Source organism: Trichechus manatus, unplaced genomic scaffold, assembly GCF_000243295.1.
Source record: "Trichechus manatus latirostris isolate Lorelei unplaced genomic scaffold, TriManLat1.0 scaffold00276, whole genome shotgun sequence".
NCBI lineage: Eukaryota > Metazoa > Chordata > Mammalia > Sirenia > Trichechidae > Trichechus > Trichechus manatus.
Window position 1 is genome coordinate 1239754 of NW_004444212.1, and position 18885 is coordinate 1258638.

At 35.6% G+C, this 18885-nt stretch overlaps 1 protein-coding gene across 3 annotated transcripts in view; it reads left to right on the forward strand.

The window, feature by feature from the left end:
- PITRM1 (pitrilysin metallopeptidase 1) overlaps positions 1 to 18885 on the forward strand; it is a 56956-nt gene that overhangs the window by 12376 nt on the left and 25695 nt on the right. For all 3 annotated transcript variants that reach the window (XM_012559590.2, XM_023725012.1, XM_023725013.1), the window contains 9 exons: positions 159 to 319; positions 4733 to 4859; positions 5131 to 5219; positions 6120 to 6248; positions 6877 to 6990; positions 7198 to 7294; positions 7882 to 8016; positions 9250 to 9388; positions 17352 to 17468. In XM_012559590.2, the coding sequence (XP_012415044.1) occupies positions 159 to 319; positions 4733 to 4859; positions 5131 to 5219; positions 6120 to 6248; positions 6877 to 6990; positions 7198 to 7294; positions 7882 to 8016; positions 9250 to 9388; positions 17352 to 17468 (1108 nt within the window). The remainder of the gene's footprint in view (positions 1 to 158; positions 320 to 4732; positions 4860 to 5130; positions 5220 to 6119; positions 6249 to 6876; positions 6991 to 7197; positions 7295 to 7881; positions 8017 to 9249; positions 9389 to 17351; positions 17469 to 18885) is intronic.

Sequence of the window (18885 nt, forward strand, 5' to 3'; positions counted from 1 at the left end):
TGTCCATGTTTACTTTTAGAACAGTTTTATTTGCAAGATGTTATATGCTCCCAGAATGTGATTGATTTGCTGTATTGTAATATAATAATGTGTGTATGTATATACATATGTGTGTGTGTGTGTGTATATGTATATATTTTTTTTTTTTTAATTTGAAGACAGATAATGAGAGGATATTCTCACAGCATCTTCAAAATAGACTTCTTCCTGACCACACTTACTCAGTCATCTCTGGTGGCGATCCATTATGCATCCCAGATCTTACATGGGAACAACTTAAACAATTTCATGCTACTCATTATCATCCAAGTAATGCTAGGTAACCTTTCATTTTTAAAGTTTAATGGTGGATTGTTAATTTGCTTGCTTGCATTATCTTACATTAAATGATACTGTTTCACTCACATTTAACAAAGAAATCATTGCTTAAGAAATATGTAGGTTTATGTAAAATTCTTTGCTTAATAGATTACTTGTCTAATTTATGTGGATGTTCATTTAAAAAAATTTATAATGATGAATCTTAGACAGCACAGTACAGTGGTTCTGTACTGCCTGGTTCTGTACTGAGTCCTGGTTCCACTGCCCTCCAGCTTAGTGAGCATTACCCTCTCTGTGTCTCAGCCTTATTATGTATATGTAATGATGGTACTCATCATGATGGCATCTGCCTCATAGAACTAATGCAAATAATATGTGTAAAGCAGTTAGCGCTGTACTTGGCTCATAGAAATACTCTATAAATGGTGGTTGCAGTTTTTAAACCTTATTTTTGATAAATTTCTAGTTTCATATATAGCATTAATTATGTTAATTATCTGATATTAATGTAAAATCATTTTCAATATTATAAAATTTTGAAATTTTTAATTATGAAAACTTCCAAGCATTCAGAAAAGTAGATAGGATAAAATAATGAACCTCATAGATAAAATAATCAGATTATTTTCTTTGCTTAAGTATTTTGAAGTAAATTACAGACATCATAGTTTACCCTTAATACTTGAATATGTAAGCCTAAAACATAAAGATATTTTCTTACGTAACATAACACTATTTAGAAGAAAATTATCTTAAAATTGTCTAGTGTTTATATTCAGATTTTCCTAGTTGTCCCCAAAATTTCTGACTGATACAAATAAGGCCCACACGTTGCATTTAGTTATTGTCTCTCAACCTGTTGCCAGCAAGTCAATTTCAATTTCTGGTGACCTCTCGTGTGTAATAGTAGAACTGTGCTCCATATAGTTTTCAATGGCTGGTTTTTCAGAAGTAGATCGCCAGGGATTTCTTCCAAGGTGCCTGTTGGTGAACTCAAACCTACAACCTTTCAGTTAGCAGCCAAGCACATTAACCATTTTCACCACCCAGCTTGTTGTTGTTAGATGATCTTGAGTCAGTTCTGATTTGTAGCAACCGTATATAGAACAGAACGAAACACTACCTCTGTCCTGTACCATCCTCATAATCATTATGTTTGAGCCCATTGTTGCAGCAACTGTGTCAGTCCATCTCGTTGAGGGTCTTCCTCTTTTTCGCTGATCCGCTACTTTACCAAGTATCATGTCCTTCTCCAGGGATTGATCCCTCCTGATAGCATGTCCAAAGTACATGAGACGACATCTTCCATCTTCGCTTCCTAGGAGCACTCTGGCAATACTTCTTCCAAGACAGACTTTTTGTTCTCCTGGCAGCCCATGGTATAGTCAGCGTTCTTCATCAGCACTATAATTCAGCTTACTTATCTTTTAATGTAGGACAGTGGCCCTCTTCCTTTTTGTCATTGACTTGTTGAAGAAATCAGTTCAAGTATCCTTTGGAATTTCTGATTGTTTTGTGGTATTGGTTTATTCCTTTATTTCCTGTATTTCTTGACAACTGTAAGTTAGATCTGAAGATTTGGTTAGAGTCAAGTTAAGCATTTTTCAAAATGAGTACTTTATAGGTGATGCTGTATATTACATTTTGCATCACATCAGGTTTCATATAATACTGGTTTATCTACAGAGAGGGATGCTAAATTTGATTGCACCATTGAAAACTTCTGCTTTTCTTCCTGTACCTCAGGAAATTTTGTGGGTCGATATTCTAGAACTCAGATAATATTGAGTTCCTTATTAACCAATTAATGGTTTTAGTATTCATTAATTATTGTAGCCTGAATCAATTTTATGAGTGTTTGCAAAGTTTTCTAATCCTATAATTTCTTCTACATATATTAGCTGGGCTTCTGTGAAGAGCTTTCTGTCATCACCTGGGGCTGTTCTGTTACCCTGAAGTACAGTTCTAATGGAAGGGCGGGAAGAATGCTTCTTTCCCTTTAACATCCAATTTTGGGAGAGATGGTGTTAATAGCTACCTCTAGTGATGACAAAAGAGGCTCTTGTTTTTAGCTTTCTTTGGTTTTGTTTTGTTTTTTAATATTACGACCTCATAGAATTTTCTGTGTATATATATTTGAACTTTTGTCATCAAATGGAATCTCATATATTATGCTCAAATTGTCCCAGCTGTGGCCAGTGGGAGTTTCTTTAAGCTCATCATGTGTCTTTTTGCCAGAGTCTTATTAGTCTTCAACAACTTGATTTCTGACACACACACAGACACACACACACGTTCACACATCCATCCAGATTCCATGCTCATCTTATACATTCCCTGCTCCACATTTTCAGTTAATCATTTCTGTAAGGAGTTCTGTGACTATTAGTTGGGAATGTCCTTTAAAGACCAATATCTAGATACTGAAGTGCTGATTGCTACTGGATTATCATTGTTTCTAAGTCTTCGGGTATACAAATTTAAAAAGATCTTTAATACACTTGTTGTTGTTTGGTACTGTCGAGTTGATTTTTGAATCATAGCACCCCCGTGTGACAGAGTAGAACTGCCCCAGAGAGTTTTCTAGGCTGTAATCTTTAAAAAAAAAAAAAATTTTATTCTGTTTTCATTGAAAGAGTACACAGCAAATTAGGTTCCCATTTGATGATTCCTATACAAATCGTTCAGTGACGTTAGTTCAGTGACAGTAGTTCACAATGTGTCAGCGTTCTCTTTAATTGCATTCTGGTTGTTCCACTTCCAGTGCTGTGGTTTCCCTGTTCCCTTATCTTCTCATCTTTCCTTTAGAGTAATTGTTGACCTTTTGGTCCCATATAGATGGTTTTTTAATGGAGCACCGTACTCATGGCTAATATCCTTTATTTTGTTTGCCAGTCTGTTATTTCGCTAAATGGTGACCTTGGGATAGTTCCAGTTCAAAGTTTAAAGAGTATCTCAGGGCGATAGTCTTAGGGAGTCCTCTAGTCTCAACTGATCCAGTAAGTCTGGACTGTTTAAACAGTTGAGTTCTGTGTTTTTGTCCTGTTTCTATCGGGGTCCATCTGTTGTGGACCTGATCAGAAGTCAGTGGTGGTAGTTGGATACCATCTAGTTCTTCTGGTCTCAGGCTAGATGAGTCCATGGCTCAGGTAGGGTGTTAGCCCTGTAGACTAGTTTCTTCTCTGAGACTATGGATTCCTTCTTTGTGTTTTGCTCCTGACAAGTAGAAACCAGTAGTTGTGTCTTCGATGGCTGCTCGCAAGCTTTTAAGACCCCAGATGCTGCTCACCTCACTAGGATACAGAACATGAATGTTGTGAACTGTATTATGCTGATTGACTGAGTTGTCTCATGAGACTAAGGTCCTAAGCCTTCAGAACCAGAAAACCAATCTCGCAGGTGTTTGGTTATGTCTGAGAAGTTATCTGTAACTATATCCTCTATGAATATATATGTGTGTACACATATCTGTATGTACATATACATATGGAGCCCTGGTGGCACAGTGGATAAGAGTGCAGCTGCTAACCAAGAGGTCAACAGTTTGAATCTACCAGCTGCTGCTTGGAAACCCTAAGGGGCAGTTCTACTCTGTTTTTAGGTTCACTGTAGATGCTTCTATCTGTGCACACATATGTACACATCTGCACCTGCCCATACAGATATATGCCTGTACACCTACATATGTGATCATACACTCGCTTTTTGGTTATTGTTGGTGTTGTTGTAGACTGTAATCTCTACAGAAGCAGATCACCAGGTCTTTCTCCCATGGATCGGACTACCAACCTTTTGGTTAGCAGCTGAGCCCTTAGCCTTTGCGCTACCAGGGCTCCCTTTTTTTTTTTGACACTAGTTCCCAAAATCTTAATACAGCTCAGACAACATTTAAAGAAAAAGAACAACTCTGTCATATAAACCTCCTCAGTTGAATAAATGTGTTACCTTAAAAACATTTATAATCTGAAATTTATAACCTAAAATTGAATTTTATGAAATTCTTTATTTTGGTTTTTAGTCTTAGATGGATTTACAATACATTTACAATACAATATTGCTATAACTAGGGTCGTAAATTATTTCAAGAAATAACTTGGTATTTACAACACCTTTATAGTAGGTTTAAATAAAATATCAGTTTTTGCCAACTTTACATTTAATTAATTCCTTCAGCACAAGTCATGTTTTTTTTTTTTTACAACCAACTTATTTTTTAAAAAAAGAAAAAAACCTCTTTGGTATTTGTAGTTAAATAAGTGGGAAAAAAATGTCTTTCTATATATAAAGTTCACTGTGAGAACTGGCTTGTTATCAGCTGCTATATATTGTATATTCTCCATTTCATGTAGAAAGCCTTCACTATTGGTTTCTAATCTTTTAACTAAAATAAACTATCTTCTTTAAATTTTAGGTTCTTCACTTATGGTAATTTTCAGTTAGAAAAGCACCTGAAACAAATTGATGAAGAAACACTGAGTAAATTTCAGAAAATTGAACCAAGTACCATAGTGCCTGCTCAGAAGCCTTGGGATAAGCCTGTAGGTCCATAGAATAATCATTTTTTAAAAATTATACCTATTAAACATATTAAGGCTTGAACTGTGTGTCAATAATATGATTTTAAAATGTTTTTGTGGGCTGTACAATGTATTCAAGAGCTTTTCAAGCCTAAAGGATAGTTATTTGTTTAAAAAGAAAGTTCATTTAGTAAAAAGCATCTTTTGGACCAATTCCCATATCCATACAATCTATGCTGGTTTAAAACTGTTCAGACTCTATGCTTATTTAAAATACCATATCATTTTACAGAGGGAATACCAAATAACGTGTGGCCCTGATTCACTTGCTACAGATTCCTCTAAACAGACAACTGTGAGTGTCAGCTTCCTCTTACCAGGGTAAGTATGAATTGTTAAAGCTTATAACAGTTAGTAAACAGTAGAAAACTCTCCAAGTTAGAATGTTAGGAAGTGAGTTCTACAATCAAGTATAAATTAATGTATAGTTAGCATTTAGGAGTCGAGCAGGTTTTCAGACTAGAGAGCAAAGTGTCAGGAAAGGTTTTAACAACATCTGAGATGATTTTGGGGGAAGGTCACTTTTGGTAGTTGTCCAGAAGAAAAATAATTTACGTCTTTCTTGTATTTTAAAGCTTTCGTTGCCTGCAGAGGAAAAACTGGCCTATAACAGCATTTGTTGACATTTTGGGACTCACCAGTCCCTTTGAGCATGAGAAGAATACTATGAACATTTGCCTCAGAAAAATATAAGACATAGCAAAACTTTGTAACTCTAGAGATTTCATGGACACCAGATTAGGAAAGGAAGGACGTTACCTTGGCTACACACACTGGTTGGTCTGCCTGCCACTTAGTAGTTAGATAGCCTTGAACAAATCCCTTAATCTCATTTCAGTTTCTTGTCTACAGTGTTGATGTTAGAATTGTTGTAGATAAGTTGGAATAATATATGTGAAAGTACTTGACAAACTGCCACGTGATAAGCATTGGATACCCAGTTAAATCAATTTTATGATTTGGTGCCAAAAAGGAAAAAATCACAGTATGTAAATGCCTTGTAAGCTACAAGCATAGTTACTCTCTTTCACTCAGTCAGTTATTAAAATGGAGGTTGTAATGCAAGGTTGTAGTAGAACTTCAACTTCATTGGAGATAAGAGTGTTAATGGTGATTTAAAAAATATTACAAGGGCAGCAACAATTTTTCTTTTTTCTTTTTTTTTTGTTTTTGTTTACTTTCTTTCTCTTCCCTGCCCTCCCATTCCCCTTTTAAATGAAGAATCACCAATACATTTGAAGCCTTCACATTAAATCTTTTGTCTTCACTCTTGATTGGTGGACCTAATTCTCCCTTTTACAAAGCCTTGATTGAATCTGGACTTGGCACAGGCTTTTCGCCTGATGTTGGGTAAGTTTTATTACTAGATTAAATCAGTAGTTCTCAAGGAGGCATGGTTTTGCCCTCCAGGTAATGTTTGTTAATGTCCATAGAGATTTTTGGTGGTCACAACAGAAGGAGGGATGCTGCTGGCATCTCATGGGTAGAGAGGCCAGGGATGCTGCCAACCATCCTTCAGTGCACAGGACCACATACCTCCTCCCCTAGAACACAAAACTCTGGATTAGATTGGGGCTTCAGGAGAAGTTACTTATAGAGCCCTGTAAGGGACATTTGGCCAAAAAAAAAAAATAGTTTTTCCAATATCTTGGAATGTTCTGTGCCTGTTTTAAAAGTCAGGACGTTAAATATTCTTTGAAATCTTAAGATTCTGTAAAACTCAACAGTTCTTTTTCTAGATTTAGTTTGCTGTAATTCTAAGGTTTGTATCGATTTTTAGAAATAATAAAAGGACATAATCTAAATGTGACAAATTATATATGAGAAGTGAATAGCTGAGAATACTGCTTTAATGATTGTGTTAGTGGAGGATTTGGAAGTTTAGAGATCTAATAAGTTCTATTCTGTAGAGTATTTGATCTTTAAATATATGGGAATGATGAAAACTGTATGTATCATCTCTGTTTTTGAATTCTAGGTATAATGGCTACACAAGGGAGGCCTACTTCAGTGTAGGCCTACAAGGGATTGCAGAGAAAGATATTCAGACAGTCAGAAACATTATTGACAGAACAATTGATGAAGTCATTGAGTAAGTATGGCTTCTTTGCAATGATTTGATTTCATTCTTAATTCATGAATATTTTATGGTAAGGGGCATGATCCTTCTCAATTGTGTGGCCTTTTCTTTATGCAATAAAGCATGTATTACTTCATCTTTGGTTGTTTTAAATATTATATCTACTACCTTGCATTTCTAAAATATTTCTTTTCAACATCTGTTAATTTTGTTATACAGAAAAGGATTTGAAGATGATCGAATTGAAGCTTTACTTCATAAAACTGAAATACAAATGAAGCATCAGTCTACCAGCTTTGGACTTACACTGACATCGGTATGTGATCTCTCAACTGCCTCTTTATTTTTTCCTTTTTGACTTTTATAATTAGTGGCTCTTGACAGCACTGAAAATACAGATTGATGTTGATAGCACCTTTCATTTGAACTTGAGGTATGTATATTTTCAGAAAGTTACATAATTTCAGATCTGATGTAAATTTACTCTTTTAGTTATTTTAATAATATATAGCTTGTGATTTTATAATATATTGTCTGACTTTTTACTAGTTCATTGGCTTTGCGATGATAGCGTATGTTTTCATATGAAATAGTTTTACACAGAATACTCTAAATGGATAGAAATGGGTGATAGCTAGTGATCTGTTAGTAATGATTACATTTTTAAAAAATAGTATAAACCTATGCTCTTCATTTTATTAGAAAATAATTGAGTTAAGATGAACTTAGTTTCTCTTCTTCCAACCAAATAATGACTCAATTTTTGTTACAAACAGTCATCTGTGGTACATTTAAATACAGAAACTAAGATCTCAATAAAATGTAAAGCCTTTGTTATTTAACTGGGTTAATATAGCATTTATAGTGTAATATGCATTGTGAATTTAAAATTCTTTGTTCCAGTACATAGCTTCTTGTTGGAATCATGATGGAGACCCTGTGGAACTCTTGAAATTAGGAAATCAAATGGCTCAATTCAGGCAGCGCCTTAAGGAAAGTCCAGTATTTTTGCAAGAAAAAATAAAGCAGTATTTCAAGGTAAGAAAATTGAAGAATTTATGTCTGTAATTTTGAAGTTGAATTTTATAATAATGAAAGGAACATAATCTACATTATGTAAGACTGTGCTAATGAGTAGGTGACATAATTTCTCACTTGTTAATTAAAATTGTAATGCTTATGTTAACTTTAAAAATTTCCAGATTGTAATGTAGGTTGGTTTTTATATGTGAATATGTGTGTATTTTTTATATATGAATGCATGTATCTGTGTGCATGTACGTAGAGCTAACAAAACATTTCCATGTATTCTTTTTTTAAAATAAAAAAATCACATAAAATATGAGAACAGTGGATATTCTGTTTTTTTTTTTAATGGAATTCTTTTGATGCTTGTTTGTTTTCCTAGATTTTTAGGCATTTGTACTTGTTTGTATGTTACCTGGTATATATTCATTAATATGGCAGAACTTTTAAAAACATGGTACTGTGCTGGGTAAGACTGTTGTCTCTATATAAGGGTAACTATTTTAATATGCACCATTGTTTTGGACATGGGACGTAATTTGACCTGCAATATCTCTAAGTTATTATAAGTTATTTTACATAAAATTTCTGTTATTCTAATTTTTCCACCTCTCTGTAGTCTTACAAACAAGCATTTTTTGTGTTTTCAATTGCTGAAATAAATAAGAGAAGCAAGTTAATCTAACAAAAGATATTAGATTAGATCAACACTTATCTTGTCCTCAAACTTACAAAGTTCTGAATGGAGAAGTTCTTACTTTTGAGAAGTTAATAATATAATGAAGGCTAGATAAAAATAAAGTTATTTAATTCTGTTATTTTAAATTTACTCTAAAATCAAAGATTTATAGTATCAGAAAGTACTGTTTCTTTTTCCAACCAAAGTGTAAAGAAAATGTTGAATACTTATACTTTTATGGTGAAAACATAGTGACCATAATGTAATACTAATAGTAATAATAACAACATATATGAATTATATACTTACTACATATGGGTCAGAATCGACTCAACGGCAACGGGTTTAGTTTTTTGGTTTGGACATACCAGATATGGTTCTGTAACCATATGTGGCTTATATAATTTAATCTGCAAAACAACCCTTCAAGGAGAGTTTTATTATTATTACTATTATTTTATTGTTATTACTACAGAACCAAGAATACAATGGCAGAGGCTGGTTCAATATATTAAGTTTTAATAAATTCTTGTTTTAAATTGGCTTTTTTGTTACTGTTGTTGCAGAATAATCAGCATAAGTTGACTTTATCAATGAAACCAGATGACAAATATTACGAGAAACAGACACAAATGGAAACAGAAAAACTACAGCAAAAGGTCAATTCTCTTTCTCGAAAAGACAAGGAACGGATATATGAAAAAGGTTAGATATTCTATTTTGTTCTTAGTAATTAAGAAGATAGCCTTATAAGATGACATGCTGGCCTTCTCCCAAATCCAGTGAACTTTTAAAATTAGTTAATAGTTGGAGGCTGGTTATTATTTCAGTCAACAAATTTTATTGGGCATCTATAAAGTTCCATCCCTATTCTTAGAAAATTTATACTGTGGTTTGGCAGGCAAGGAAGGAATACTTAAAAAGAAGTTGCATTATGAGATTGATTTATTTTATAAATTTTATGAATGCTTTCTGCTTACCACATGATATAATATACCAGTAAAATTTATTTCATGTTTCAATATATAATTAATCATCAAGTGAACAACATAGACAGGATCAGCTATGAGTTTAGAAGGAACAAATCAGTGACTGTAAAGAATTGGCAGATCTCACTGAGCTAAGTAAAGGACTCGAGCTGGTCATGAAGCACAACTAGAATCTGTATGTAGGCACGGTAAAGATACGGAAATTGGATAGTGTGCCTCTTGTTCAGAGGGTGATGAATATGATGATATGGATGAAATAAAGTGTTTGGGAAAGACTGGGACAAGAATGAAGAGTTGAGACCAAATTGTGGAGTACCTCGAATCTAAGACTGCTGAGTATGTACTTCATTCATTAAAGTATAAGGAGTTGTAGAAAATCTTTGAGTAATAAAATGGTGATATTCAGTATAATTTCAAGGACAAAGAGAAATTAGATAGAGAAACTCTGAAAAGGTGATTAGAAACCTAGGCATGATATGAAGACCTAAGCTAGGATGTTGTGGTGTGAGTGAAGTCCAAATTTAGAAGACCTTGTAAATGTTTTCACATTTAGTTGGAATTAGGAAAGAGATAGGACAACAAGACAGAAGAGAGGGATCAAAATTAATTCTCAATCAAAAATCATCTGGCCTCTGGAAGAAAATGTTTGCAAAATACACATTAAAACGTGTGAGAGCTGCAACTTGACGGGACTGGTCTGTTTTTCTGGGTCTTGCGAGTTTTCTGCCTTTGACAGTATGCAGTCACCACTTTTCTATAGCTCTCTACGGGCATACCTCGTTTTATTGTGCTTTGCTTTATTGCACTTCGCAGATACTGTGTTTTTTACAAATTAAAAGTTTGTGGCAACCCTGCATTGAGCAAGTCTGTTGATTTTTCCACTAGCGTGTGCTCAAGTCATGTCTCTGTGTCATGTTTTGGTAATTCTCACAATATTTCAGACGTTTTCGTTATAATTATATCTGTTATGGTGATCTGTGGTCAGTGATCTTTGATGTTACTCTTCTGATTGTTTTGGGGTGCCATGAACCATGCCCTATAAGATGGCGAACTTAATCGGTAAGTGTTGTGTGTGTTCTGACTACTCCACCAGATGGCCATTCCCCCATCTCTCTCTGTCTCCTCGGTCTTCCCTATTCCCTAAGACACGACAATATTGAAATTAGGCCAATTAATAACCCTAGAAGTGTTCAAGTGAAAGGAAGAGTCACACATCTCTCACTTAAAATCAAAAGCTAGAAATGATTAAGCTTAGTGAGGAAGGCATGTCAAAAGTCGAGACAGGCCGAAAGGTAGACCTCTTGCACCAGTTAGCCATGTTGTGAATGCAAAGGAAGAGTTCTTAAAGGAAATTAATAGTGCTACTTCAGTGAACACAAGAATGATAAGAAAGCAAAACAGCCTGATATGGAGAAGGTTTTAGTGGTCTGGATAGAAGATCAAACCAGCCACAATATTCCCTTAAGCCAAAGCCTAAACCAGAGCAAAGCCCTACCCCTCTTCAATTATATGAAGACTGAGAGAGGTGAGGAAGCTGCAGAAGAAAAGTTTGAAACTAGCAGAGATTGGTTTGTGAGGTTTAAGGAAAGAAGCCGTCTCCATCACATAGAAGTGCAAGGTGAAGCAGCAAGTGTTGATGTGGAAGCTGCAGCAAGTGTTGAAGTAGAAGCTGCAGCAAGTTATCCAGAAGATCTGGCTAAGATGACTGATGAAGATGACCACACTGAACAATACGTTTTCAGTGTAGTCGAAACAACTTTCTATTGAAAGAAGATGCTATCTAGGACTTTCATAGCCAGAGAGGAGAAGTCAGTGCCTAACTTCAAAGGACAGGCTGACTCTCCTGTTAGGGGCTAATGCAGCTGGTGACTTTAAGTTGAAGCCAGTGCTCATTTACCATTCCAGAAATCTTAGGGCCCTTAAGACTTATGCTAAATCTACTCTGCCTGTGTTCTATAAATGGAATAACAAAGCCTGGATGACAGCACATCTGTTGACAACATGGTTTACTGAATATTTTAAGCCTACTGTTGAGACCTACTGCTCAGAAAAAAAGATCACTTTCAAAATATTACCGCTCATTGACAGTTCACCCGGTCACTGAAGAGGTCTGATGGAGATGTACAAGGAGATTAACGTTGTTTTCATACCTGCTAACACGTCCATCCTACAGCCCATGGATCAAGGAATAATTCCAACTTTCAAGTCTTATTATTTAAGAAATACATTTTGTGAGGCTAAAGCTGCCATAGATAGTGATTCCTTTGATGGATCTGGCCAAATTAAATTGAAAACCTTCTAGAAAGGATTCATCATTCTAGATGCCATTAAGAACATTTGTGATTCATGGGAGGAGGTCAAAATATCAACATTAACAGGAGTTTGGAAGAAGTTGATTCCAGCCATCATGGATGACTTTGAGGGGTTCAAGACTTCAGTGGAGGAAGTAACTCCAGACATGGTAGAAATAGTAAGAAAACTAGAATTAGAAGTGGAGCCTAAAGATGTAACTGAATTGCCGCATCTCATGGTAATGATCAGTGGATACGGAGTTGCTTCTTATGAATGAGCAAAGAAAGTGGTTACTTAGGATGGAATATATTCTTGGTGAAGGTGCTGTGAACATTGTTTAAATGACAACAAAGGATTTAGAATATTACATAAGCTTAGTTGCTAAAGCAGCAGCAGGATTTGAGGGGATTAACTCCAAAAATTTTGAAAGAAGTTCTACTGTGGATAAAATGCTATCAGATAGCATTGCATGCTCTAGAGAAATCTTTTGTGAAAGGAAGAGTCAGTTGATGCAGCGACTTCATTGTTGTCTTATTTTAAGAAATTTCCACAGCCACCCCAACCTTCAGCAGTCACCACACTGATCAGTCAGCAGCCTTCAACATCGAGGCAAGACTCTCCACCAGCAAAAGATTATGACTCACTGAAGGCTCAGATGATGGTTAGCATTTTTTAGTAAGAAAGTATTTTTTTAATTAAGGTATGTACTTTTTTTTTTAGGCATAATGTTGCACACTGAATAGGCTACAGTAGTGTGTAAACATAACTTTTATATGTACTGGGAAACCAAAAAATTCATGTGACTATCTTTATTGCAATATTTGCTTTATTGCAGTGGTCTGGAACTGAACCCACAGTGTCTTTGAGGTGTGCCTGTATTTAGTGGAAAGTATTTGAGTTTTCCTTCCCTGACATGTTTCCACCTTACATAGGTTCCTGCTTTCACAGGTTTAAATATATAATATATAATAAAGGACTTATATCCATTATATGTTAAGAAATCAACAAACCCATTGCTGTTGAGTCGATTCTGACTAACTCAGTAATGGGAAATCAAACAACTCAATTTAAAAAATGCACAAAAAATTTTAACAGATACTTTACATAAGAAAATACACAAATGACAAATAAGTACATAAAGCATTGTTGGGAATAACTTCATTATTAGGAAAATGCATCATTATTTCTTAGGAAAATGCAGATTAAAACTTCAGTGATAACACCATTCCACACCCACTAGGATGGCTAAAATTTTAAAAAAAACTGCCAATACAAAATGTTGTCAAAGATGTAAAGCAAGTGGCACTTTTATAAGTTGCTAATAGCAAAATGGTATAGCCGCTTAGGAAAACTGCTTTACAATTTTTTATATTGTTAAACATATACTTACCATGAAGCCTAGCAGTACTCCTGCTGAGTATTTATTCAAAAGAAATGAAAACATGTCCACACAAAACCTGAAACAACCTAAATTTCCATCACTTGGTAAACAGATAAATTCACTTAGTGACTGGATGAATCTCAAGAGCATTTTGCTAAGTGAAATAAGTCACAGAAAATACATACTAAATGTGTCCATTTATGTGAAATCCTAGAAATGACAAAATTATAATGACAGAAAACAGGTCAGTAATTGCTAGAAACCAGGAGTGGGTGTAGAGATTGAGTTGCAAAAGTGCATGTGAGAACTTTTTTCATCATAAAACTGTTCTGTATCATGATTATGTATTGCCCAAACTCATTGAATTTTATCTTTAAATTGTGAGTTTTATTGTAGGCAAATTACACCTCTATAAACTCTATTAAAAAAATATATATAGTGCACACATACACATATACGTGCATACATATGTACCCTCCCCACAAAACATGATAGTTGGGCTGGAATTATATGAGGAATCTTAGGCTTTTCAGGAGATAAGAGTTGACTTTATGTGAAAAGTAAGTAATTCCATTTAGATCATGCTAAGTTTGAGGTATCTAGTAAAGGCAAAATTAATGTAAACCTATAATCTATTCTTATTTTTATCAGTGAATTCTTGCTGAGACATACAGCTATTTTAAGCTCTGTGATAAATTTAACACACTAATTGTGAAAATATAATAAACTTCTCTTCTGTGAGTGCCAGTTGACAAGTTTCAATCTCTCATATTTACTAAAAGCCATTTATAAGTACACAAGATGACCCATGCCTAAGTAGCAGAATGTGTGTTCCCTAAGCTGTTCCAAATCCATGGCTTGTCCTTTCTGTGTCCTCTGCTTTAAGAATACCTTGTATACTACAGCACCAACCTGTATGCTAATGAATGATGTTTTCCCTTTACAAACGTATGTTTTTACTTGACAGATTCACTGCAGAGTTCCTTTAAAGTAGGACACAATGCTAGCGCATTTAATGATTATTTCAGATCAGTAAGTCTTGAAATACGGACTTAGGTGTCAGGAAGCTCTCTGAATTAAAGCCCAATCTATAGATATACATGAATGAAAAACATATGAATGGGGAATCATTTAATTTATTAAAACCTTTAAAGAATGCACAAGCATTTTGGTGTCTGTGTGTAATGTATTGGGTGTTGTGAGGGGATGTAGCCTCTACCATCAGAGAGCTTGTGATCTGGTGAAAGAAAAAAGAAAATTGGTGGACTTTTTATACTGTGTGATTTCAGAGAGGGAGCATTTGCGGTGTCAGAGCCATTGCAGAATGTGTTAAAGGAGGTGGACCCTTGAATATTGGTAAGGCTGGATAGGGGCAGGGAGAGCCTTTTTCACATCAGGGATACAGTGTGAGCAAAGGCACACAATTAGCAATCGTCTGAGTGGCATGGTTTTGGGAAACCAGATAGAGGAAGGCCTTAAATGTCAGTAGGTTAGAGATTAATGTTTTAGAGAACCTTTCTAATAGCAGATCCTTAAGCTCATTTTAGGAAGGATTGTCTTGTTACACTTTTATACCCTGGATTTTTCTTTTTTTTTTTTTTCCCGTTCGCAGGCTTTTCTGCCTCTGAAACCTCAGTACCTGACTCTGACCTCAGTCACCTAAATGTCTGCAATCCCTTTATCCCACCAAACTTCTTTGCTAACTTAAATACCACAGTCCCTGACCATTCCATGGTCTCGCAGTCTTTTGTCTCAGTTCCTTTAATTCTTATTCAAAGCCCACTCTCTTGCCATGATGTCTGGCATCCCCTCCCTCCATCTCTCCATGGATAACTGCTTTGTCAGACCTCAACCAGTTCAGTCTTCCACTTGCTCTCCTTCTGTATTCAGGCTGCTGAGTGCTGTCGGGGGAAGCCGCATGCTGGTATGGTTTGGGGCTGTTACAGATAGTTGTCTTGTCCTCGAGTTGATTCTGTCTCATAGTGACCCTGTCGGATAGAGTAGAACGGTCCCATAGGGTTTCTTAGGCTGTAATCTTTATGGGAGCAGATCACCAGGTCTTTTCTTCCTTGGAGCCACTGGTGAGTTGGAACTGCAAATCATTCACTTAGCAGCTTAACCTTTGCACCACCAGAGCTCCTCATTTGACACTATTAACCCCTTTTGTCTTGAGACTTCCCCTGCTCCCTTTTTATTTACTTGTAGTAGTGTAGCTACACCAGCTTTCTGTTACTGTTTTCATAGTTTATCTTTTTTTTCCATCCTTTTATTCTGAGCCTTTCAATATTCTTATATTTAAGGTATTTCTCTTTTAAATAGCATATATTGGGTTTTGTTTTTACATTGAGTCTGATAGTCTTTTAATTGAAATATATAATCTATTTACATTGATGTAATTTACTGATAAATGTGGGTTTGTATCCATCGTCTTAACTACTTATTACCTTTTTGACCCTCTTGTTTGTTTTTTACTTTCATTTCTTGACACTTTATGGATTAATCCATTTTTTATTATTCAGTTTTCCCTATTAATTCATTAGTAATGTATCCTTTAATTATTCTTTTAGTGATTACCCTAGAGATTACAACAGACATCCTTGATTAATTTATTAGAGTTTAATGCGGATTATTATTGCTTTTACCTCAGTGTCTTTAGATGGGACAGTCTCATGGATGACTCATCACTCAGGATTTGGGGTGGGGAGAGGAATGTCAAAGCCTTCTGTGAAAGAAAGGGAGTGGCCTAGGAGGTTTGTAAATGACAGTGATGAGGAGGGATGGAGGGTGTAGAGCTGAATGGCAGGAGTCTCAAGCTTCTCATGTGAGCCTAGAAAGTGGTCAAGAAGTGGTGGTGGTCAGTGAGACCCTGCTTCTTCTCATCTGTCTGAGTTGTGTGACTTAGGAAAAATAAATACCTCCACTTCAGAGGGCTGCAGTGAAAGTAGTATCTATTCACTTTAGACCAAGAGATATAGGAACCAAAGTTAGCTGGTCATGGAAATAGCTATTCCAGAGTGTACATCTGAAGAGTCATAAGTAGAGGGTGGTTTCAGCTTTTACTTTCCTATGGGGCACAGGAGTGTCTGTGGAGAGCGTATGTGTGACATGAGATACTTGCTGCCCATGAACCCCATAGTCATTTCGTACTTAGGATTCCCATCTCTAAGTGGACAGCTCAAGGAGCTGTTGTGATAGGAACTTTAAAAAGGTGGAAATGGAAGATTAGTGAAGCTACTACTCTTCCATTTAAAGGTAAGCATATCAGACACCATGAGTAAGTATCGTTTACCATGATTTCAAGTTAAAATACTAAATCAGTTATAGTAACCCCCTGCAAATCATGTATGTAAAACAGTGTACTTTTATAAATGACAGAATTTTAAACTGTGAAGTCTTCTTATACATAAACCATTCTGTTCTATCCTTAAAAAAAATACTAGAAAACTTGAATTCTCTCTTCCCATAGACTGTGTGATTCTGTGGAATAATTCTATGAAACAGGAGCTTCTATTATGTAAATAGACTATCAGGCCCCCAAAATGTATTTTTAAGCATTGCTATAACTTGTGAAATTTGTGTGAGCATAAAAGCATTTTGCTGGATTAGTGAAAATGAAATAGGAGCAAACAAGTGCAAAGGTCATTAAATTGCAAGCCAGCAAGAAATGTTTTGAAAACCCTAAAAAAAGTACAATCTATGTAGTAAAAAATTTGTGGAGGTGATTGAAAAACTGCTTGAGTAAACCACTGCTCTCCAGTAATTTTTTTTTTAATAATTCAAAAATAAGAATTGGAAAAAGGGCCACCTACCAAGCCAGGTTATTAATGCCTTGTAATCTAGTTTGGAAATAGCAGATGCCTTATAAACCATAGTACTAATGTACTCCTAGCAGTTGGCACAGGATTGCTATCTTTTTAATGGAAGTTAATAACACATAAGAGATAAACTACATGAAATCTCTTAATTACAGTCCCAAATGTTCATTTCTCTTTTTTCTTTTTTTTAGGTTTAGAATTACGGACTCAGCAAAGTAAAACTCAAGATGCCTCTTGTCTACCAGCTTTAAAAGTTTCGGATATCGAGCGTACCATACCTTTTACTGAGTTGGATGTAACATTGGCAGGTCAGTGCAAACACTGTAGTTTGCATGGGTGCAGGTTTTCTTTAGGGAGCCTGGTGGCGCAGTGGTTAAGTACTCAGCTGCTAACTGAAAGGTTGGTGGTTTGAACCCACCAATGGTTCCGTGGAAGAAAGATGGTGGGAGTCTGCTCCCATAAAGATTACAGCCTAGGAATCCCTGTGGGGCAGTTCTGCCGTGTTCTTTGAGTTGGAATTGACTTGACAGCAACAGATTCGGAATTTTTCTTTAGTTAAATATCAATATCCACAGTCATATTTTGAATGCTTTTCATGAAACATTCGAATGTCCCTATTATAGTTATTTCTGTTCACATTTCTTATAAATTGTTTTTAACACTCAGTGTGATAGACTTGTCTGCTGTGAGCTTCTTGTGTTTGTTTTCCTGGGAGTGGATTTGGTATGACTTTGTACTCTGCCACTTCTAGAGTTAGATGAGGATTTGGGTTATGCTACAGCTGTAGTAAGTGCAGTTTATAAAGCGTATAGTTTGAGATACAGACCTAAGCTAACTCTTCCACTCAGTTGTAAGTATATGAGAGAGACTGTAAGAAGTAGATTAGAATGTCATTAGGTACCAATGAGTCATGGAGAATGGAAAGGGAGTTCCAGGTTGCTGCCCTCATCCTCCTGTCTCATGCTAGTGTGTCATTCTGTAGTCTGCCACTGTTCTTGCGTTCTTGAAGGTACTCAGTTTCACTTTGGCTTCTGGTTGGTAGCATGTGACATACAACTCTTGAAGAATGTTACCCTGTTAGGTGTTGACTTTCAGCCTGCAAGTGGACATTAATTTACTTTATTAATCTGTCCTGAGGAATGTCTTACCACAGTGTTACGCTTTAACTTGTATATGTCTAGGATAAGGCTCTAGACTGCATGTGAACATTACTTTGTTTTTTGTGAAGCAACTCTAGCTTTTTTTTTTTTAAACATTGCTTATCGTGTTTACCATATCTGATTTATTTGTATATGTGTGTGTGCATGTAAATGAAATATTTTCTTCTAGACTAGGCTCCTTGAAAGTGGAGTCAGTGTTCCACTTATCTTTAATCCCTCCACAGTTTTTATGTATAAATAAAGCTCACTGATGCTCATTAAAAGAGTTAGTATAAATCAGTTTTAGTTCCTCTTCTGGTTCAGGGAATTGTGCTCGGGATATAAAAATATAATACATGATACCTACCCTTGAAAGTCTTAGAAATAACTTTGAAGACATGGGATATGAATAGCAATACAGAATATCATATGCCCACTGCTGCATGAAGTGGGTCATTGGGGAAGGTTTTATTCAAGAGATAGTAGGAGTAGGACCTAAAAAGCGTGGGTAGGAGTTCCGGCAAAATGGCACTCTAGGCAGAAGCACCACGCCATCCCTCCACAGCAAAGATCCGAAAAACTAAGC